The sequence below is a fragment of the Trematomus bernacchii genome, unplaced genomic scaffold (assembly GCF_902827165.1).
Source record: "Trematomus bernacchii unplaced genomic scaffold, fTreBer1.1, whole genome shotgun sequence".
In the NCBI taxonomy this organism is placed as follows: domain Eukaryota; kingdom Metazoa; phylum Chordata; class Actinopteri; order Perciformes; family Nototheniidae; genus Trematomus; species Trematomus bernacchii.
This window is the reverse complement of record NW_022987689.1, coordinates 10,480,563-10,504,699: the sequence shown is the minus strand read 5'-3', so window position 1 is coordinate 10,504,699 and position 24,137 is coordinate 10,480,563. Positions and strand designations below refer to the sequence as shown.

Below are 24,137 nucleotides of genomic sequence, written 5' to 3'. Positions count from 1 at the left end.
AGAGAGGGTTTTGTTTTCTGACACTTTGTGAGTTCCCTGACACACCGGGGACACATATTTGTATAAAAGACATAAAAAAGTGCATTTTGCATAATAGGTCCCCTTTAAGTTAGGTTGCAATGCCTTGCGGTAAAAGCAGTTAGTTTAATTTCAATGGTTGCAACCCCTGCTTGCCTGTGATGTTTCAGTTTCACACAGCTGTAAGTCTCGGTGGCAATCTCGAGTGGTGCACTGCACAATGACAAAGCTAGCTCTCCAGCCTAGTCAGGTGGCACAGCTATCTGCATAGTAACATAATGGCACAGCCAGTACAGAGCGGTTTTACAGATGGTTGATGGTTTCTTGATTGCCAAAGATCTTGGTCCTCCTTTAACATTACCATTGGAGCGACAGTGGCTGCGAGGTAGTGCAACCGTCGTCCTTAAATTGGAAGGTTTTGCATTCAAACCTAGTCAACATGTCTTATATTTAACCCCAAGTTGCTTGCAATGGCAACGTTGTGTGTGATTGTGTTCTATGAATGTTAGCATATACTTGAGCAAATGGCACATTACTCTGTATGCATGGGGTATGAATGGATGAATGGGTGAATGATGACTGATGATGAGGGGTCATAAAGACGCTTTAAAAGTACAGTCCATTTGCCATTGACTAGACATTGTCTTCAGTAAATTTGTTATCTTTTATTTAAGTTTAAATTGGATATTGTGGATATTTGTCTGGCATTTTAGAGAGCCTTAAAGGTCTCCTATCATGCAAAATGCACTTTTAGATTTTCTAATTGTCTCTCTTTTTTAGTATAAGCACTTATCTAACAGGGCTGAAATAGAGGGGTATGAGGCATGGCTACAATGGTGATCTGTCTGGTATTTTGAGCAAAACACTTCATAGACATTTTTTTTTTTATCGGAGACCTATAATGTATGCCTAAAAATAGTAGGAGACATTTAATTTGAACTGCAGTAGTGCAGCAACATGATACGTTTATGGTCTTATTGCCATGAATCACGTCATGTATTAAAGCTGTCTTAGTCTAAAGTCTATGCAGTTGTAAAGCTGAGGAAACCACTGCTGGCCTGCTTGGTTTAGCTCAAACCACTGATGCATGAATAGCTTGAACTGAAATGATAGTTGACATCCACGAGGTGGCAGCAGATGCTTGTGGAAGAGTTCAAACAAATATTGAGGTGCCTTTTTCATTCATGTTGAAAATACCCTCATGCTCATCAAAAGCATATCAATGTCGAATTGAAGTGCACAGAATAATTGCTAATGATCACTTGAAACAATGAACTGTGGCATTACGCAATTATTAACTAAATGGAATTCGGGTGTCTTTTGCTGAATTGCAAATGACAAACATAAAACAAGCAGCTAAAACATGGCATGTATATGTACATTTAAGTTACTTATTTTACAAGGAATATTTAAAATTCAAGTTCTGTTAAAATCAACAGGATAAAAAGAAAAAGTATAAAACATGTTAAGACCAGGGGAAAAAAGGGCTGTTTTTCTTAGTGTTGTAAGGTCTTAAAAAGTCTGCAGGTTTTAAAACCTTTGTGAAGGACATTGTACAACAAAAATAAGACACTCTACATTCGCTCAGAGACAACAAGAAAGAGGAAATACAGAAGGTGAAATAATAATAAAATGCTATATGCTGTAGTCTGTGCATGTGCTGCCAAACTATAATGCTGCAACCCGGAGCACAATTTTCATGTTGCATAATCAAGTATGTTTAAAATGAGAATAATAATAGATAAAACTCAGCTGGCAAGACTACAGTCAGAGAGGAGCAGACAATGACCCATCTGGCTGAACAATAAGCAGTATCCACACTTAATAAATTGTTAGCATGCCGCCCGTTTTTGACAATGTGCTGACAATGTGTCATTCATGACATTTTAGGAGCAAAAGTGCAAAACATTCTCCTGTATCTCACTTTGAATTATTTGGTCTGAATTTGCTCTGGAAAATTCAGATGTACCTTTACTTAATAACAAATTGGTGCTTAAAGATTAGTTTAAATATAAATGTTTAACCTATACAATCAAAAGCTACAGATACTTTTGCTAAATAATTCATTATCATTTTTTAAATAATTGATCTCCAGTTTTTTTTCTGGTCTTAACACCTGCATGTGGTATGTCACACTGCTATATACACTATTGTATATATAAGTTCACTTGTGTTCACATCGATTTCAGCATGAAAAGACTGTTGGTGTGCACATTCATTAGTTATTTATTAGCTCTTATTTGCAGTGTTTTTATATATTTCCCCTTTTTTGCGTTTGTTTGCAAAACTCATTGACATTTTTAAAGGGTCCTTATTCGGCTTTTTGGGTATTTACCTTTCCTGTATTGTGTTTTATAGGTTTTTGTGCATTTAAATGGTCTGCAAAGGCTAACATCCCTACAGAGGGAGTTTCTTCCCCTCACACTGACCCCTGCCTTAAACAGTCTCTTTGTTTACTTCTGTTACATAATGACATCACTATGTAACACGTGCGCTTCTATTGGCAAGCGCTCCAACCCATTGTACGTGATAGGCCAAGGGGTTGGACATCTCTTAGTGGTTGACCAATCACAACAGAGCCAGCCAGCTTACCAATCACAGAAGACTGAGCTCTGGTTTCAGACAGAGGGTGAAAAGAGGTGCTGCAGCACAGCGAGTATGAGAAAAACAAAGAGCTTTTTTAACATGAAAGCATGGAAATATGTTATAGTAGAGGCACAACATACAAATATTAACCTGAAAATGAGCATGATTATGTCCTCTTTAAAGAAACTATCTTCTTTGCGCTGAAAGACAGTCAGAACAGAGTATGTTGGAGTTGAGGAAGCTTAGAGAGAGAGTAAGAGAGAGCACACAAAAACACAGCCCACAAACTTTCACAAAATCTAGTGTATGCAAAAGCAAATGAATCAGTGCTTTGTGGTTGTGTCGCAGGGGAATACTGGCCACCCTGCTGGCTTCTCACACACAGCAAAAGACCTGATGTGATCCTAGACAAGTTCAGCCCTCAAGGAAAATCAACACAACACTCACAGATGCTCATGAATGGTGATGTTTGATGCATTTGTGCAACTAATTATTACTAAATAATCACCTTTGTTATGTTATATGTGGAAGGGTATGACTGTAAACTGTGTTCCCGCAAAACACATACAGTGACAAGTATTCATAAAATATTGGAAATGCCATGCTGCAATTTAGCTTCTTAATCTTAAGACTTCGTATTGGCTTTGTAATTCTCTCACCAGGGCGCTTTATAAGGCCCCATAGTTTTTTACACTGTAGCCTTTTTTCTGGTGCCAATAACTAGTTTGGGCCATGTCTTCCTGTCAAACAAAAAAAAAATTGAAAAAGCAACATTTGCAATATTTATGACAGGAGTGGGCTGCTCTCATAACATAACACGTTTACCTTCACGTCACATCTAGTGGCGATCAGGTGCCTCCTCAAATAGATCAACACCCAAACAGTGTGTGTTTTAGGTGTGAGTGTGTGTGTGTGTGTGTGTGTGTGTGTGTGTGTGTGTGTGTGTGTGTGTGTGTGTGTGTGTGTGCGTGTGTGTGCGTGTGTGTGTGTGTGTGTGTGTGTGTGTGTGTGTGTGTGTGTGTGTGTGTGTGTGTGTGTGTGTGTGTGTGTGTGTGTAGGAGAGAGTTTGTAAGGTGGGGGTGCGGTAAGGCAGTGGGAGCTGCAGGGCTTGTGGAGGCGTGGTCCTCTGCGTTGCACGTTGCTAAGCGCGAATTTGGCATATAAACGCAAAATGAGAAGCGGTCCCATGCAGCCAGTAGCGCACTGAGCCAGCTGAGGAATTCAACAGGTACCTATAGACATTTCTGAGCTCTCTCTCCCCGCGTGGATGTACCGACTGCCTGCCCTTGTGTTGCTTGTTGAATGGAATTAAAGGCTCCATGGGTTGGAAAACTGCAACTCTGCCCTAATCTCAAGGAGCTCTTGCATCTGGAGTATTGCACCTGAGATACTCTGATCGATTTGAGGGAATTTAAAGGTAAAAGTGCAGTACTGCACTATGAAATTACTTTTATTGTTATGGACATGTGTGTTTTTATTACTACAGAAATATGTCGTTCTTATCTAACGTTTTTTTTTTTTTTTAAGTATTCCTAAAATCATTTGTGCAGTATTATCTTTAGTGGAACTAGTTTTTGTATCAAACAATGCTAAGTTTAGTTCATAAAGGGGTCAATAAAAGGAAATATAAAATAAAATGTCTTTTAATAATTAGCTCCAATGCTGCACCTTACCTTCAGTAAATGTTACGGTACAGTAATTTACGCATGCGCAGTAATTCTCGTGCACTGTAACAACGTGTGAAAAATCAGTTTACACTGGTCCTACTGTGTGTACTGATGCGTGACCTACAGATGCACTCATACTGCTGAAAGCTGTATTACCCTTACTGTTTGAAGTCCCCTATGATTACAGCATTATTTAAAAAGAGACCGAGGATGGATTTAAGGTGCGTTTGGGGCTATTTTATAAAAATGCTGTAGTGTGGAAAAGCTTGTTTAGAAGAGGGTGAATGAATATTGTGTACACTTATGTGAATTAAGCCATCAGTCAATATTCTCCTATGTTTTATTGAAATTCAAGCTAAAGCTATTCTACTCTAAAGAGTTGTGGACTCAAGTCACAAATTCGATTAAGACTCGACATTATAAAATCAAAATTGACTTGGAATCGAACACCAATGCTTGCATATTTAGTTTATCTTTAAAATACTTGATACCTTTCCAGAGCCAAAACATTGTTTAATATTTAATTAAAAGTCACAAATCGATTCATTTAATTTAATTTAATGAATTGACTAATGTCAATCCTATTCATTCCAAGCAAATGTACACTTAATTCACCTGATTTACTTTGTTTGAACCAGTCTGACAGCAACCAGAGAACCATCAAGGTTTGAGTGGATATAAAATAAATATATATAATTGATTTTGTTTAAGTATTAAAACTACACAGGGTCAACAAAAAACGAATTCAATATGCATAATTTGCAGGTCAAAAAAGCATGACATGTTCAAGAGGCAGCCAGTGAAGGACTCAAAATGCAAAGGCTTTTTGGCTTGGTACTTCTGACTTAGGACCTTGACTTGCAACTTGAGACATACTCGTGACCTGCAAATCCCATCTCTGATACTTTTCTACTCTTTTTGTTTTGCAGAAATCAAAAAGTATTCTTGATTCAGCAGTGGGATTAACTCGGTCATGAAGAAGTCTATTCCTCTCCTGGGCTGGGTTAGAGTAGCGAGCTTGTTCCTGTGCTTGTCCCAGACCGTCCTGGCTGTGGTCCTCAACAACTCTACAAATCTCGAGTCCATCCTCGACAAGTACAGGGACAAGGATGAGGAGTGGTGGAAGGTCAGGTCCAGAGGGAAGAGGGCCATCAGCGAAGGAGACATGCACCTGATCCTGGACCTTCACAACAAGCTGAGGGGTCAGGTCCACCCTCCTGCCTCCAACATGGAGTTCATGGTAGGTCCTTAGGATAAAGCTGCGCCTTATAAACTGTAGGTCAATTTCCTCAAAATCGAATACAAATATTAATTTCATCATGTTTTTATTTAAATGAAAATGGCACTATCTTGCAATGTTAAATGAAACATAAACCATGATTTGTATGCGATCCAGAATCCAATGGGTTCTTTCTTGGCCCTTCCACCAAGTTTCATGAAAATCGGCTAGTATTTATTTTCCGTAATCCTGTTGACAGACAAACATACAATCACACAGACAGAGGTGGTGGGGGTAATCAATAAACCCTACCAGTATTATTCAAATAAAGTGTCAGAATAAAATTACTAGAGTTAAACGGATACAAATTCAGTTAATTTTGATTGACCCTTTCCTGAATGCCCGTCCAACCATAAAGGGCCACAGCAGGCTTCTGGCACTGTAGCTGTGTCAGCATAATAGGGAAGGCAATACGGACAGAACAAGATCTGCATCCAAAGCCCCCATCACGCTAGCTCCTTCCTCCTGCTTGCCCGCCCTTGCTGACCCTGGCCTACATCCAGCTTTCACCCCCGCAGTGTTGTCCTGCCCTCTGCCTCAACCATCCTGCCCTCCCTCCTTCCCTTCCTGCCCCACGTCTCCTTACTCTATCGCTCCGTTTCTCCTCCTGCTGACTCTCTTTCTCCCTGCCTTCTAGATCTTTAGCCTCACATGCTTTCCCTGAGGCTTTTCTTCACCCTGCTCTGCTTTCACGCTTTCCCTTCGCCTCCTCTCTCCCCATCCATTGCAGCTCACTCAAACCCTGGCCGAGGCCCATGTTATCTTTTGTTTGATCCTCCACGCATCTCATTTCGGTGCCACAGCGGTGAATCTATTTCAAACATGTTGAGCCTCGCCGTTTGAAGTGCAGGGCATGGTAGTGTAAATGTATGTTATGTACACTTATCTAGTGTTTCTGAAGCGAGGGATACTATTACTGATTATAATGATGTGGTGAGGCAGGAGAATGATGAGGGCCAAGTGTTTGGTTTTCAGATTGCAGGATTTGAAGGCCAGGAAGACTGCAGTTTATTTGCAGCTCTGACTTCTTTATTTCGTTAAAAAAAGCCACTCAGCAATTCCTTTAAAGCACTGTTGCATCTTAATCTAAGTCTGTCCCTTCTTGCAAAGCAGATTTTCCAGAAAAAGAGAACTCTCTAAAGGTAACCATTACCATAATCTTAAATTACAAGCATTTATGTTAAGCAATTTGCGTCCTTTACATTTCCAAAGGATGGCTCTTGTTTTATTGAGTATTCCCACTGCTGTAAGACATGTGCTTCCCTCTGTAGCAGAGGTGGTCCTGGCAGATGGCTGGAAACAGCTCTGTATTTTGAGAAATGAATGCTCTTTGGAATGCAAATGGCGACTGTTAGTTGTTACAGTGACCGTTCCCCAAAGGCCAGCGGGCAGTCCATCTTCCTCTGTGATGGATAATTGAGGATGAAGAATAACAAGATCACAGGAAGAATAATGAGCTGACAGTGATCATTAGTATCCACTGTCGATTCTTTGTAGTAAACTCGATCATCATTATAACCTGCAGGAGTAGTGACACATGGCCTGTGCGGGTGGGTAGTATTTCATTACAAGTAATCAAATAATCTATGTTCTAATAAGTGCTTTAAACATTTCTAATGGCAACGTTTTTCAATCTGTTCCAAGCGGATTTGTTAAGGTTAAGTTCTGCTTTTGCATTTATAACTCACATGCTTCTCGTATGGTTCAATTTCTCTAGCTAGCTAGCTTTCTCTAACTTTGATGTGTTAGTGAGCTTTAAATCGTAATGTTAGAAGATGTGTTGCATCTTATTGCTTAGAGCAGGGGTTTTCAAAGTGTGGGAAGGTGAGCCTCCCCTCAGAGAACATAAGATCAGCCGCGCCCCCCCCCTCCCAATTATTATTGCTATTATTATTATTATCATTGTTGTTGTTGCTATAATGCAGTGGTATTCAATTGCATTTCAAAGAGGTCCAGTAAGATAAAATGAAGACTGTTTCTCTCCTCTTGTCTCGTCTCTGTGTGTGTGTTTGAATCTATCGTGCTGACTCACTGACTGCACCGATTTGATTGGCTGAGTAGCGTCACCTCCTTAAAACATTAAACAATAACTTTTTTAAACCTTTTTATCTTTATGTTTTAAACATATTGTATACAACTCCCCCACTACTTGGACTATTCCTTGCACCCCTCTAGAATAAGCCCAAATGGTCTCAACCATATTGCATCAGTAATAACGTGCACTTTGTTGTTATCGTTATAACAAGATCGCAAGGACACTGGTAGCGATCGGACAATTGAGTGTTGTTCAGTTTGTGTGTTGTGGAACATGCGTGTCCGTGCATGAAAATATACCACACACCCAATTACAATAGCATGTTCAATTCACTACCCTGGAAGTTAATAAAGTTGTTAAAGTTGTAACAGCCTGTGGACAGCCGTTCTTCCTTGCATGTCAGTCGCCGACACCTTCTTACAGAGGACAGGCAAATCTAGCTGCAGCACGACCCGTATATTTTCGCACGCCGTGTTCTCAACACATATTTTTAAAACATTTTTAACATTTTCAACATCGTGGATAAATCCTTATATGTTCCCCGGCAACACACTGAACGTCAATTTTGCCTCCTTATTACACTCATCCCTACTTTAGTGGGAACAATGAGTCTGCGTCTTTGATGCACACAGGAATAAACGCAGATCATACTCTGCACTTGATTTTGATCAAAGTCCATGCGGAAAACCCGCACTCACACAGGTAGGTGGAGATGAAGGGAATGAGCACTTTTACAGCCTTTTTGGCGAAGTGGGGGAACTCGGTCTCCACAGACAGCCAAAAGTGGGCAAGTGTCACTTTTCTCATCTTTTCTCGTTATTTTTTTTCTCACGCTGCGCCTCCCCTGAAGCTCTCTGGCGCCCCCCAGGGGAGGCGCGCCTCACACTTTGAAAACCGCTGGCTTAGAGCATTTAAAGAACACGTTGTCTTCCTTTTATCATACATACATTTGTTTTATTATTCGATGACATGAATATACTGTAGCACCAATGCCCTTATAGCAATGTTGGAGAAAGTGACACATCACTAAATGTTGTGTTTCCCCGCAGATATTTGGATCCAAACCAAAATGTAATGGATATTCTCTGCCGATTTTACACCTTCCAATGAAATTCCTAAAAATATAAAACAATTGATTCCGTAATCCTACAGAGGGACAAACCAAGACGAAAACGTAACCTCCTTGGCGAAGGTGGCAACAATTGGAATGATCAAATTTGACCAAACACTTTAAATATTATGTAATGATCTTGGAAACATATAGTAAGAAGGGCAAAGCAGAAAACACACAACAACAGTGTTGGCATCTCAGCCACAGCTGGACCATGGCCAAAGGAGTAAAGAGCCAACGAGTCAAAATATCTCTTCTCCAATCAGACCTGAACAGTAAGCAGCACCACAGTGAATGAGCAACAGTGTGCACAGTGTGCTAGCCTTGCCAAACATATGGAACACATTATAGTGGTAAATCACAGCAGTTGCAACTCCACACTTGAGCATTATCCTGTTAGTTTTGACGTGTGATAGCTGTAATGCAACCAAACAGTTCAACGACAGAGCACACTGCACCTTTTCTTCTCCCTCGCAAACAAAGTCACCATTAAAATACGGTACATTGGAAATACTCAATACTCTGCTTTCCTGCTTTGTGGGAAGTTTTTACAGTAAAAATGGCTTCAAGCCCCCAAAACAGAGAGTCTCTGTTTTAGGGTAGCTTTTATTTGTCATATTTGTCAGCTTCTTTTATGAGACCAAAACTTACTGGAAACAAGCTATGAAACAACCGCAATGAATAGTAGCACAACACTGCAAGTTGATGTGGTGGTAGTGATACCTCTCTGTTTTCCTTCTCTCTCATGTATGTGTCTGTGCGTAGGAGAGTACATGTGTGTGCCTAATAGGAGGGGCCTAGTTTTGACCATACTGTGTTAAATTTGCGAGAGACATACATACAGCCACTTTACCTTAAAGAAAAGAGCAGGTTCATCTTTCAGGTTCACTTTCTCTCAAGTAAGTCAGGTTACTTTCAGATTAAGTACAATGGAATTTAAAGTAGTTTAGTTTACTCGATATCTTAAAAAATGCAATGAGTAGCAATTACAGCCTCAACTATGGTAAGTGGCCACTTACAGTAGCCCACTTAAATCATGAAGGTAATCCAGGAGTTCCAGGTCTGCAAACATCAATTGGAGGCAAAGAAGCTCTGACCTCAAACAAACTCATTGAGTTTAACCTGGAGCCCAAAAGAAAACTAATATTACTGAACCTAATGCTTTATGTACCAGCTGACAAAAATATGAGCCACCTACCCTAGCGGACCTTTAGAGTAGGGTTATGTTCATCTTTCCAAAGGCACGTAACAACTTAACCCTGGACCCTTTGTGTGTTTGTGTGTGTTCTCCCCAGGTATGGGATCATGAATTAGAGAGGAGCGCAGAGCACTGGGCACATACCTGCCGATGGGAACACGGGCCGAGCCACATGTTGACACAAATAGGCCAAAACCTTGGAGCGCATTGGGGCAGGTGTGTATGTACAAAGTGGAGAGAATTTTGACAGTTATATGATTTTTTTATACAGCAGTATTTTAATGATAATGTCTCTTACTCAGGATACCACTGTTCCTGTCTCATGTTTAATTAAAGAGCTACAGAGAGACTGAATATTGGACTTACCTTAGTAACGGGGTCAGGAACACAACTTCGCATACAGGCTAATGTTGTGCCAGGTCTGCCACATAAACAATTGTTTGCTGACACATTTGCCTTCATAGGGTAATAATATGTAACCGTTTTTTTTCAGCTTGTTTTGTTGCCCCCAAGTGGCTAAACAAATATAAATGCAACTTTAATGACCCCGACATATTTTCACTAACTGTATGAATGCTTGGTACAAGGAGGCTGGAAATGGCCCATCCCATTCAAAGCAACCTTCTTTAATGTCATCAATAACCCCTGTGTATAATTGTTTTAAAATGTCTTCAGTGAAAATGTTAAAAAAGGGAAGACTTTTTCCTTGTAATGCTCCATGATGGCCTTTCATTTTGTTACAGGTGAATTGCCTTGCTAACGGAAACCTAAAACAATGCAGTGTGTCTTTACCAACAAATGAGATGAGAATACGTTCATGGACTTGACTTGAATATAGTTTTTGTCACATGTCTTTTTGATGACGTTATAAAAAGATGCAGTGTAACACTTTTTCTGGGACTTTAGGGACCGTCCCCCTACCTATCATGTGCAGGCATGGTACGATGAGGTGAGGCACTACAGCTATCCCTACTCCCAGGAGTGTAACCCACACTGCCCATTGAGATGTTCAGGACCTGTTTGTACCCACTACACTCAGGTAAGGGCTTTTTTACTTCCATGTGTCTATAGTCAGAGTTGCTTTTGGAATACTTTAGGCTTTTTAATTAACAACATTTTTATTTAGAATTAAATATTTGCAAAAAGTTGTTTGTTTTGACACAGGCTGAATAGACCTCCTATTTTACCCTCTTTGTCAGCCTTTTTCGTCACGAACACCTCTCTTATCGACCTGTCATATTGGAGGAAATTTCTTACCGATTCCTTTATCTGCTTATACTAGTTAAATGTCAATATCATTGTATATCTGTAGTAATTTTCTTTTTTGGTTCCATTGGATTAGCTGAAGCCTATCGATTTACCATTTATTCTCATGTGATTGTGAGACCCAGATGTATTGTGTAAAATCCTGCTCTACTGCAGATAGTAGAACACTTGACATCTGCCTTTGGAAGATTCAGTTACAAGCTCCACCAAATGTGAGAGCACTACTGAACTTTTGACTTTGTTTCTGTATGTATTTACATTTTTCAGTTGGTGTGGGCAACAAGCAATCGTATTGGTTGTGCCATTAATGTGTGTTACAACATGAACGTGTGGGGAATGATCTGGACTAAAGCTGTCTATCTGGTCTGCAACTACTCTCCACCGTACGTTTTGGCATGTTTCAGCATCCGCAAAATAACTGAGATCAAAACTTAAACCATTAATGTTGTATCTCATTATCAGATATATATTTGTTTTCCTTTTTTAACTACGGCAAATACTCTTTTTTTCAGAGGCAACTGGTGGGGTCATGCTCCGTACAAATATGGATCACCCCTGTTCTGCATGTCCAGCTAGCTATGCTGGAGGCTGCAGGGACAATCTCTGCTACAAAGGTGAGTTAGGATCAAGAGTCTTACTATTTGTGCCTTATCTTATCTCCTTACATACCTTTATACCTACCCTTAAAGTTAATAATAGTTTAACCAAGAGAAAATGGGCTCAAATTAAATACAATACAGTGACAATCTTGTATCCATGTTTTTAGATGGGGGTGTTGACAGGCGTCCAGCTCCTGAGCTTGAGGAGACCAACTACATTGAACCTGAAACAGAACCAGTGAGAGACAGGGAGCCGCAGCCCAGGGCCCAGACACCAGACCCCTCACCCAACGACAACCTGGAGAGAAACCAGGTTCTCAACACAGAGCAGATGTGTAAGCAATGCTCTGAAAATACTACATCTCTCCCTGTGAAGCCGTTTTGAGAGTGTACATCATTACTGGTATTAAAATGAGGTTGTAAAAGCTCTTTTTTATTTGTTATTGTAGGTCAACAGGTCGACTGTGAGACTAAACTGAGAGATCGGTGCAAGGGAACAACCTGTAACAGGTAAATGCTTTGGAATATAGTGACACTTGATGCAAATTCTGAAAAATATCATGTGATAAGGTAGGTGGGAATTATCAGGACAACTCAGATGGGAGTAGATCATAAATAATGTAAATTAAAATAGTCAACTATAATGGGTCAAGTACCATTGCCAACATGTGTTCACTATACTCTTGTTCCTTTCCTTAGATATGAGTGTCCACCTGGCTGCCTCGACAGCCCTGGAAGAGTCGTTGGGAGTGGACATTATGACATGGTAAGGGATCACCAGAGACAACTTACATTTTCAGTACATTTTTTAAACCTGCAATTACATTTATGTATCCATGGAAAATTAATTGGGGTTGTTTATTTGGAAAAATCTGAGGATACGATACGTATTTTGATCCATGCAGTTATTTTAGATACAGTATCACAAAACATATATATATTTATATATACTTGAGTATCACTATTGTGTTAGTCAAGTGTTTTGATATTTTCTTAAAGCCCTAAAATGTAGGTTGATTATATTTTTACTTTGTCTTTTATTGCAGCAATCCAGTGTGTGTGGAGCTGGTTTGCACGCTGGTGTTATTGACAATGATGGAGGATGGCTGGATGTGACAAGACTGGGTAGAAAACAACAATTCAGCAAGTCATACAAGAATGGTATCCAATCAATAGGGTATGAATCAGTCTATTTATTTAGTCTTTTTCTATTCTAGTATTGAGTAAAATTGGAATGATGGATCATGCCCTTTTCTTAAATTTGCAGGAAAAACCGAAGTGCAAATTCCTTCAAAATAGAGACAGTTCCTGGTAAGGAGCATACACTATTTGTATCTCATTAAAGATATATAACAACATGTCATCTGCATACAGAAACACATTCATTGTACGTTGCCTTTTTTTCTTTCAGTCAAGGCAGTAAGATGTGACACCACTGTTGCACTTTTCTGCCCTTACAAGAAACCTGTGCGACACTGTGCCAGGTAACATTCTGCTTTAGATGTATTCCTTAAGGAGACTGAAAATATCTCACTCAATTTAACCACAATCGACTAGACCAATGAGTCACAGTCATTCTAGGTAATAGTAGCTATTTGGCCCATGTGACATGTAAGATTCAGAACAAAGTATCACCACTAGCCTATAGCCAGAGTATGCTAATATACCATTAGCTAACCTGCTAACGCTTCAGTAACGTCAACGATCAATCCAATGACCTATAATTATCAGGCTCTGCATTTAAAACAATAACATACATTAAATCCTGTGTATGCACTGACATTATTTCAGGTACTAAATAAACCTCTGTCTTTTTCTTCAGGTTGTATTGTCCCAGGAACTGTGTGCGGGAGAGTGGAGCACGAGTCATAGGGACAACATACTTCTCAGATGTAAGTTCTTGCATCATTGTCATAAATTGAGTCTTTCATTGACTTCATGTTGACATATCATAGTCAGTAAAGCAAATATATAGTATTTAATAACATGAATGGTGTCTTAAATTACTGCAGAGTATCAATAATTTGTTTATTTCTCTTTCAGAAATCCAGTATCTGCAGGGCAGCCATTCATTCTGGAGTTATCCAGAATGAGGCAGGAGGGTACCTCGACGTGATGCCTGTGGAGAAAAGGAGGCAGTACAGTGGCAGCTACCAGAATAGCATCTCCTCAGAGAGGTACTGCAGGGTTCAAAACAAAAGTACACATATATACAGTAAACCCACAATGTTCAAAAGACAGTAATGGTAATTCCAGTCAGATTATCCACCAACATTTTCAGAGGGTTAAACGTACAACATACAAACCAAGAACTGAGAAGGAGGGTTCTATTTCCCATTTTTAGTTTCTTAGATTATGTTAGAAAAATGCCAACCAGTAGGATGCAGTCAATTTCTTAGCCTATTCAAAGGAAAATGTAATAGATCAGTAGATCAGCTGACCTTTGAAAATGTTGCTGTTCCTGGTGCATTCTGGACAGACTAAATTCATTTCTAAATATTCAGAAATCGTAGTTTAAAAGCAAAGGGGGATGGGGGGGTTCACTGTTGACATCTTTGTTCACTCCTTGTTCTTTTTTTTCCAGCTTAGTGAACCCGACAGTTGGAAAAGCCTTCAGAGTGTTTGCAGTCATCTGAAGAACCGCTCCCAATGGACAGAGTACCATCAGACAAGGCCACTTCACATCCAGCAAGCCCACTCATTATCATCTTTCAACCTGTAATTACATCCAGTCATACAGTAAATTCAGCTTTTCACCTTCTGACCCAAAATATGTATGAGAGTTGTACTCAATGCTTCTCCTCTAAGTTTGGTGAGAATGATGATCCTGGATGTTTTTTGCCATATGTCTTACCAAAATATCCATAATAATTACATTGGGGCTGCCGTATATCTTGCTGACATGATATCATGACCTCATGTTTTTTTTTATCACATTGTATCAAGTTGATGTTGCACCCTACAAAATCCCACAATTTCCCATGTGAAGGTCAAAATATAACATGATGAAAATGACATAATAGGACCTCAGGCAGCGGTAGACAAAAAGGGGGTTTCACTTCCAGCCATCCACCATCAATTTTGCAAGCCAAAACAACAACTATCAGAATGCATATTAACTCTGGTTTGGGCTTCCATATAATATAGCAACTATTCAGGCAGTAGAATACAATTGTATATATTTGTAAATAATAATGTAAATAATACTGAACACCTTTTGATTAAATGTTTGCTACTGTTACCTTTTGTTTATTCATATTTCTAACACATTGCCAGCCATACAAAGAGCAATACCAGCAATAAACAGTAGATGCTGAAACTGATTCTGCATGCGTAACATATATTTGTCAAACAAGCTTTTTTTTAAATTTTTATAAAGGACAAGCAATAACTCTAGTATATTCATGTGTTTGTAAATATTGTGTATGTAACATATTGTTTTATTGTATGCTGCATTTCCCAGCCTTTGTTTACAGATTTATATGAATGGATCCTGGCTGGCCAGGAATGTGCATGGCAGAATCAAAATTAAAACACACAGAGATTAAATTCAAATGTTTTTTGTGTAATTTCTTATTGTTATAAAATCAATAAACTATACTCTCCTGCTAAAAAAAAAAAAAAAAATCCAAAGTCTGAAAACCCCAATTCACAGGCTCGACTGTGCTCCTCAGTTTACATTGTATTATGTAATACTTGTTTTCATCTTTAGCGGACATATGGTTACAGACATATGGTTTGAGTGGCCACACTTTTTAATATCAGTCCCTACAGCGTCCGGATAGCCTGAGGAATCTGGGCATTTCAACAACGTCTCAAATTCAGCTGCGGATGAAACTTTTGAGAGAAATGTCTTTCTAGAAAGCTGTGGGTGTTTCCAGAAACTGTAGGGAACACAGGAAGAGAAAGCTGCTTGTTTCAGGTCCAGGAAGGAGATTTTATTTAGCAGTTGGCTTTGCATGCTTCAAGTTAAGTGCAAAGAAATGCCAATGCAGGCAAAACCTTTGCCTGAACCAGTTTACATCCTGTCAATTCAATTTGAGATTACATTTTTGCTAATGCTTTACCCAAATGCCTAAAATATAAGTTGACAAACAGTTTTTATTTGCTTTCTTTTTTATCAACATTACTGCGTGTGTACATGTTCCTGCAGTGTTTTCTATCACTCCTCTTTTCAGTTTAATGTCAGTTAAGAGAGATGTTAAATTGCTCAGGACCACAGGCTGTGCCATAAGCTGCAGAGACAAATACCAGCTTTGTGTTTCGCTGATCTCAACTTCCCAGGATGCATGTCCGTTTCCCTCATCTGGATGGGCACAGATGTGTATTCCAGCTAAAAAAGTCCCTGTCAGTCACCTCTCAACTCTCATGAAGAGCCACACACACTCACAGAGGAGTACACACACACGGACATTAGACACACATCCACATAAGGCAGACACGCTCTGTTACTTTGCAAGTAAATGGGGTATGACAAGTTATGAAAAAGGACGGCATAGAAAAATAAACAATTTCCTTTGGAAGCTATTGATATTTTACCTGATCTTTTGTGTATATTTTAAAAGTCTTTGAGCATTTCAATTTCTATAAGATACAGTTTTGTGGAGACGTTACAAAAAGGTGTCTTAAAACACTATCTTCCGACAATAGGTCATTCAAATGTCAACAGAACAAATTACTTGAAAAGTCCAATATTGGTCAATGTATATACAGTATGTCCAGTCTAACCATCACATGAGGCAAGTGATGTTGCTCTGAAATAGGCATGACCCTTTACATACCACATCAAGAAAATAGAAACCAAGAAAACATATGCTAACTGGGTTTGTGCCAGGTCGCCTGGAGAAAGAAGTCAAGCATCGCAGTGCTGTCAAAATTCACAGGATCTTGTTGCAGAGGCGGCCATTGGCACAGGACCCCTGTGAACTGCTGCGGGCAGTTGGCCAGCCTGTCAGTCAGAAATTAGTCAGTCCGCCATCATGGCAGTCAATTAAAGGCTTTCTCAAGCATTAAGAGTAGGCAAGCAGCATGGAATTCCGTTTGTGCGTCATGACTCAATCAGTCAGACAGACAGCTGGTTTGGTCAGATGAGAAGCCACCCACTAAGCCAAGCAGTCCATTACAGTGGGTCGGTAAACCAGGATGCCCTAAAGGCTCTACAGTGGTTTACATTGGATACTTATTTAAAATGAGTAGTTTTACATTTTGGGAAATGTGCTATTGGATATCATGCAGAGAGTTAGGTGAGATCTCCTAAGACATACCACTCTCCATATTTACCGTGTAATCCATCCTCAAATCTCATTAATGGCAATAATAATAATCATTCCGAAAAATGCCGCTGGCAGACATCTACCTTTGTTGGTTTATTTGAAACGGCTTGGTTGGTGGTCTTGCTATTGCATATGGTTTTTACTAACTTTTTTTAAGATGGTGATGCTAAATGAGGCAATTCTTTGATTTTGAGCTCATTGCAGGCTATTAAATGCACATTTGTCTGGGTTAAACGGTAGCCTATTAGCTTGTATTGTTTAAAGGCCTGTTGGCTGTTCTCTAAATTGTCTTTTGGTTACGTTAGTGCATAAATAAAATAAATTAATTGTTCTCTCTCTTGCTCGTTTACTGAAAATACTTCATACTGTATGCACGTTTTGGAACATTAGAGCTAGCCTCAAAGAGGGAGTTCTATGAAATAAAATCCTGACAGGACCACTGTTTTAGAAAGTGTTACACTTTTCCTTGGAAGTAGTTTTTCAACTTTATAGTTGCAATCTAAGCAGTGTAATAGCTCCTACAGATACTCTCTGTATAAGAGAGATCTAACTGTGAACCTTGGACTAGCGTCTTTGTCATGCCATGACGTTTAGCCTGCAAACATCTTTTGAGAAACAGAAATCATGCCTCACAGAAAATGCCTTTGCAATGAATGATGGTAAAGTGGATGAAAGCTATTACAACACATACAATGAAGACAGTATCAAACAATGCATAACTCTTCCAAAATGTTCTCTAAAACATGGCCGAGTATGCAGTATTTAAAAGGGGCCCTGGTGCTCTGCTAGGAATTCTGAGCCCCTGGAGAAAGGAAACATGGCCCCTTGAACTTGATGTGTTGAACTCAGCAGAGTATAACCTGGCATCTTTGAGAGGGCCCCCACCAAGTTCGAGGACGTACTCTCCCCTCTGTGGGCCACACTTCTCAGCAAGCCACTGCATACATTGAATGCTTCAGTAAATCAGGGCCAAAGCCTTCAAAATGTTCTCTCTCAGACCAAACTAAACCTAGTCACCCTACTTTGGTCCTATATTTTTAACATAAAGTCGTAAGTGTCATCTTGTGATTCTGTAAATAGCTCTAGTTAGAGGCCTTGAACACTTAATCCATGACATTTAGCTGTAAGGGAAAGTTTAAGTCTTTTCATAGCAAATAGATAAATAGTCGTGACTGATATTTGTGTAAGTCTAACAACACACTCCTGAGTTGCCAGTTATAGCAATTAAACCTTTTTGATTGTGTGTGTTGGTCACTAAAATACCGAAACGTCAAACGGACATGGCAATTATGAGGTTTTTGGAGATATGTTTGACATTTTGACACAGCTGGCCGTTCCTGAAACACACTATATGTGTGCGTGTGTTCGTGAATACACTTCTGTGAATGAATGTGTAGTTCTGCATGTGTAAAAGTTAGGCACTTTCTAAATGCATCTCATGCAACCACTCTCATGCTATGTAGCCGGCTCCTCAAGCGGTTAACTCCTGGGTGGACACACACCGTGCATGTGGGCGAACAATCACTGTGGGCAGAATGAGAAGTAACGTGTGTGTCAGTGCTGGTGTTCGAGTGTGTGGTTGGACTTCCTCCTCTCAGCCCTTTTGCCACTCATAGATTTAGACATTGTTATTATTTTAACATAGTTAGCAGCTGTGTTTTGGTGGCGAAACATGGTAATCATCTCCCCATCGCTGGCTTTTCTGTCGGTTGATGTGTATTTATATCTGTCGACTGTTTCACTAAACTTTCTCAGGACTCTACACAGATCTGGAAGCTTCTCAAAGTCACACATTCATATTGAATTAGTCTTTATGTCTGTTCACTTGCGCTAATGTAATAATCAGATGGTTTTACTTATTCTTTTTGAGGGAATTGATCTATAAGGAGATTTTATGAGTTTATTTATTAACTCACAAACCAGATTAAAAGTAGGCACAGTACTTGTTAGTATAACAATAATTTACCATGACTGCCCTTACTGTACAACCCAGTCTCACGGCATTTCGTGTTATAGTCCCGACATTTAATCTATTGATTCGTGTTCACCAACACGATTTTCCCCCTTTTTTTCGTGTCACACAGAACGATTTTAAAATCAATGTATTTCTATTGGTAGTATGTTTCGTGCCTGCACCACGTTTTTTTGTCCGGTCGGGTCTTGGAAGACCGGAAGCTGTGTGGTTCATAAAAACATGTTCTTACTCAATATCAAGCCACGATTATTGTTTTTATTTTAAATCGTATAATGTCGGACTTTTTTTGACATCCGTGAGGAAAATAAATGGGATTCAGAGCGTCAGAATACTGAAATCTGTATTTTTTGTAATCTTTTTTACCTTCTAATTTGTTATTATTTTCTAAATAACACACTGTTATTTACTCAACAATAACACACAATTATCCTTGTTTTTATTTATTTGTTTAATTCTATAATATCAAGCTTTTTTGCCGTTCCTCAGGAACTGAATTTCAAAATAAAGTCACCGGGAACAGACAGAGGCCTATAAGGGACATTTTGAGCATCATTGCGATACACACCCACTGAACTGATTACCCAAGATCCTCAGCTATGGTTGAAGCTCGGTGAATGGATGTTTTAGCCGCAATGCACGTTGGGATATGGTGTTTATGCAATATGAAATATTAATAAGATATTAATGTGTAGAAGTAAAACATGTGAAATAATATAGCAATATCCTGTAAAATTATGTGAAAACATGAATAAAACGACACATCTTCAGATGTTATACATACAGTACATACGTGTCCTACACTAATAATACAAAGTTATTATGGCATTGTATGCTGTGTGTACCTTATTTGTAACATCTTCAGACCTTTCCAACTCCTCAATAGTTGCCTATCTTTGACTGTTGCAGGTGTAGGTTCAAATATCAAACAAATATATGTGTGGATAACAAAATACATCCGTCATGAACTAAGCTGGAAACTTTTACTGGAAAGTATAATTTATTGTGTTAACACTGTAAACTTGACAGTTTTAACACCGCCTAGTGGTTAAAGCACGTTATTGCATTTTTTGTTGTTGAATATGTTATATTTACATAGGGGGAGAGTAGAAGATCAATGATAGAAATATAGAATATAAAAAATCAAGAAGATACTGTAAGTGATCTCTACAATGAAACAGTTTAGTGCCGGATGTACAAAGATATTAATAGGAGGTTCACTAGCAAGAACCACGCCACGACAGTGTGATGTTTGTGCGTTTATTGAAGTAACATGTGAAGGATATGAGGGGGGTGAAGAGGTGATCTGGGAGGACGAGCTATGGTCCGTGCTGTGGGAGACTCAGAGTGGGGGTTCCGTCTCCAGCATGAACTGCGTGGGCTGATTACGGTCCCCCAGACGATACCTGGAGTTTAATGTTAGTATACGCAGTATAGATATGCACCGTTTAGATATAAATGGTGATGGGCAGAGGATGTTTATGGGTAGAAGGGTGAGGGAGGGTGGGTTGAAAGATGAGACAAGCGGTTGCCGGAAGCTTTTGCCGGATATAAATAGGGGTGGCCGTGGTTTGAGGCGGAGTTTTAGGCGTGGCCATGCTCCTGAACCTATGTTAACATTTTAACCTCATTTCACTAGCAAGAACCACGCCACGACAGTGTGATGTTTGTGCGTTTATTGAAGTAACATGTGAAGGATATGAGGGGGGTGAAGAGGTGATCTGGGAGGACGAGCTATGGTCCGTGCTGTGGGAGACTCAGAGTGGGGGTTCCGTCTCCAGCATGAACTGCGTGGGCTGATTACGGTCCCCCAAAAGAGTCGGATTAAAAGCAGCTGACTTAAGCGTGTGCATGTCAGACGTCGTTTAGATGTTGCGGATGTAAGCGTGGTACGCTTGGGATGACGAGCGGCCGAGGGCCTAGGCGGTTGGATAAGAGATGCCTGGTCTAGCTGCTGTGGACGCTGCGCCGATGCGGGAGAAATGGCTCTAATTCTGAGAGTGCCCCCCAAAATGTGCGGGATGTTCTGAAAGTGTTTCTGGACCAGAAACATGTGGCTTGAAGATAACGTGTCTGGAACGAGTGACTACATCTACACTTCTAAATCTGGCTAAACATTGAGAGAGAGAGACCGGAGCGTCTGCTCGCTGCGAGGGTCGGAGAGAGAGAGACCGGAGCGTCTGCTCGCTGCGAGGGTCAGAGGGCTTGCTGTGCCTGTTAACTGTTCTGGACTATGAGGAGATCTCTAGTTATCCTGAGAAGTCTACTGGATTCAGGTCTGTTCTGGACTATGTGGAGATCTCTAGTCTGTTCTGGACTATGTGGAGATCTCTAGTCATCCTGAGAAGTCTACTGGATTCAGGTCTGTTCTGGACTATGTGGAGATCTCTAGTCTGTTCTGGACTATGTGGAGATCTCTAGTCATCCTGAGAAGTCTACTGGATTCAGGTCTGTTCTGGACTATGTGGAGATCTCTAGTCTGTTCTGGACTATGTGGAGATCTCTAGTCATCCTGAGAAGTCTACTGGATTCAGGTCTGTTCTGGACTATGTGGAGATCTCTAGTCTGTTCTGGACTATGTGGAGATCTCTAGTCATCCTGAGAAGTCTACTGGATTCAGGTCTGTTCTGGACTATGTGGAGATCTCTAGTCTGTTCTGGACTATGTGGAGATCTCTAGTCATCCTGAGAAGTCTACTGGATTCAGGTCTGTTCTGGACTATGTGGAGATCTCTAGTCTGTTCTGGACTATGTGGAGATCTCTAGTCATCCTGAGAAGTCTACTGGATTCAGGTCTGTTCTGGACTATGTGGAGATCTCTAGTCGTAGAGATAGAGACTGGAGCGTCTGCTCACTGCGGGGGTCAGAGAGAGAGAGACCGGAGCGGCTGCTCACTGCCGCTGTTGCCGCTGTTGCCGCTGTTGCCGCTGTTGCCGCTGTTGCCGCTGTTGCCGCTGTTGCGGGTGTTGCAGCTGTGGCAGCAAAACACAATGCAGGTGTTGGGGAAGGGATGGGGTAGGGATGGGGTGAAGAGGAGGGGGAAAAGATAGACCAGTTGGAAAGGAAGGTACTGGGTAAGAGTCGGCTGATAGGTTAGCATGTGGCATGGCCCCTGCCCCTTGGTTTACTGGGTGGGACGCTGTTGCTACGGGGTTAGCTGCTAACCTTGTTTGAACCGTGACGACGCGCAGCGTCTTTCTTTATTTCTTAACTGAACATGCCAACGTCCGTGTACCTGGTTGTTACCAGGACACACGTTTAACTGAACATGCTAATGTCTGTGTACCTGGTTGTTACCTGGAGACGCGTTTAACTGAACATGCCAACGTCCGTGTACCTGGTTGTTACCAGGAGACACGTTTAACTGAACATGCTAATGTCTGTGTACCTGGTTGTTACCTGGAGACGCGTTTAACTGAACATGCCAACGTCCGTGTACCTGGTTGCTACCAGGAGACACGTTTAACTGAACATGCCAACGTCCGTGTACCTGGTTGCTACCAGGAGACACGTTTAACTGAACATGCTAACGTCCGTGTACCTGGTTGTTACCTGGAGACACGTTTAACTGAACATGCCAACGTCCGTGTACCTGGTTGCTACCAGGAGACACGTTTAACTGAACATGCTAACGTCCGTGTACCTGGTTGCTACCAGGAGACACGTTTAACTGAACATGCTAACGTCCGTGTACCTGGTTGTTACCTGGAGACACGTTTAACTGAACATGCTAACGTCCGTGTACCTGGTTGCCACCAGGAGACACGTTTAACTGAACATGCTAACGTCCGTGTACCTGGTTGTTACCTGGAGACACGTTTAACTGAACATGCCAACGTCCGTGTACCTGGTTGCTACCAGGAGACACGTTTAACTGAACATGCTAACGTCCGTGTACCTGGTTGTTACCTGGAGACACGTTTAACTGAACATGCTAACGTCCGTGTACCTGGTTGCTACCAGGAGACACGTTTAACTGAACATGCTAACGTCCGTGTACCTGGTTGTTACCTGGAGACACGTTTAACTGAACATGCCAACGTCCGTGTACCTGGTTGCTACCAGGAGACACGTTTAACTGAACATGCTAACGTCCGTGTACCTGGTTGTTACCTGGAGACACGTTTAACTGAACATGCTAACGTCCGTGTACCTGGTTGCTACCAGGAGACACGTTTAACTGAACATGCTAACGTCCGTGTACCTGGTTGCTACCAGGAGACACGTTTAACTGAACATGCCAACGTCCGTGTACCTGGTTGTTACCTGGAGACACGTTGTTAAAGGAGGAAGGTAAGCAGAAGCTGGGTAGCTGTGGACTGCTGAAGGTAGAGAAGAAGAAGGGATGGAGGGATGAAGGGATGTATGTGCAGGGGGATTTTTGTGAAGCCTGTGAGCAAGCACAGAGGGCAATACAACCTGGCCCCCACCAGGGGGTGCTGGTGAGTCGGGCTTTGTCCGTGGAGGGGGACGGAGGCCTGTGACGTCACGACCCGTGGTGCGCGCGCGCGGTGGTTGACTCTGGGGCGGGAAAAGCTGTGTGTGTTGCTGTTCTTGCCGTTGTGCTGCTGTAGGCTTGGTAGAGGTTGAACAGTCTAGCCTTGTTGTCGTTCCGGTGAAAGTGGATGCCGTTGTCTTTCAGGAAACGTTGGAGTTGAATGACTGTCCACCTCCGTAGTTCGGGCTCTGTTGTGGAGCGTCGAGTGCGTTCGGGCTCTGTTGTGGAGCGTCGAGTGCGTTCGGGCTCTGTTGTGTAGCGTCGAGTGCGTTCGGGCTCCGTTGTGGGGCGTCGAGTGCGTTCGGGCTCCGTTGTGTAGCGTCGAGTGCGTTCGGGCTCCGTTGTGGGGCGTCGAGTGCGTTCGGGCTCTGTTGTGGGGCGTCGAGTGCGTTCGGGCTCCGTTGTGGGGCGTCGAGTGCGTTCGGGCTCTGATGTGGAGCGTTGAGTGCGTTCGGGCTCTGTTGTGGAGCGTCGAGGGCGCCGCTGCGAGTGGCCGGGAGCTGCGAGTGAGGCAGGCTGCCGGTGGTGGGGAGATTGGAGCTGGTTGCACAGGGAGGAAAAACATTTGGGTGTTGGGGAAGGGATGGGGGAGGGGGAAAAGGTAGAGCAGTTGGAAAGGAAGATACTAGGTAAGAA

General features: G+C 41.3%; 1 protein-coding gene across 1 annotated transcript; it reads left to right on the top strand.

Moving 5' to 3' along the window:
- The first annotated feature begins 3,883 nt into the window (after positions 1 to 3,883).
- Positions 3,884 to 15,298, top strand: LOC117488852 (cysteine-rich secretory protein LCCL domain-containing 1-like). The gene is given in 16 exon segments (XM_034137994.1): positions 3,884 to 4,021; positions 5,201 to 5,511; positions 9,992 to 10,110; positions 10,801 to 10,933; positions 11,428 to 11,543; positions 11,673 to 11,712; positions 11,714 to 11,774; positions 11,927 to 12,094; positions 12,209 to 12,269; positions 12,459 to 12,525; positions 12,806 to 12,936; positions 13,027 to 13,070; positions 13,171 to 13,243; positions 13,582 to 13,651; positions 13,803 to 13,936; positions 14,344 to 15,298. Coding segments are annotated over 15 exon segments (1,536 nt in total). The 5' UTR covers positions 3,884 to 4,021; positions 5,201 to 5,244; the 3' UTR covers positions 14,396 to 15,298.
- Positions 15,299 to 24,137: the final 8,839 nt, after the last annotated feature.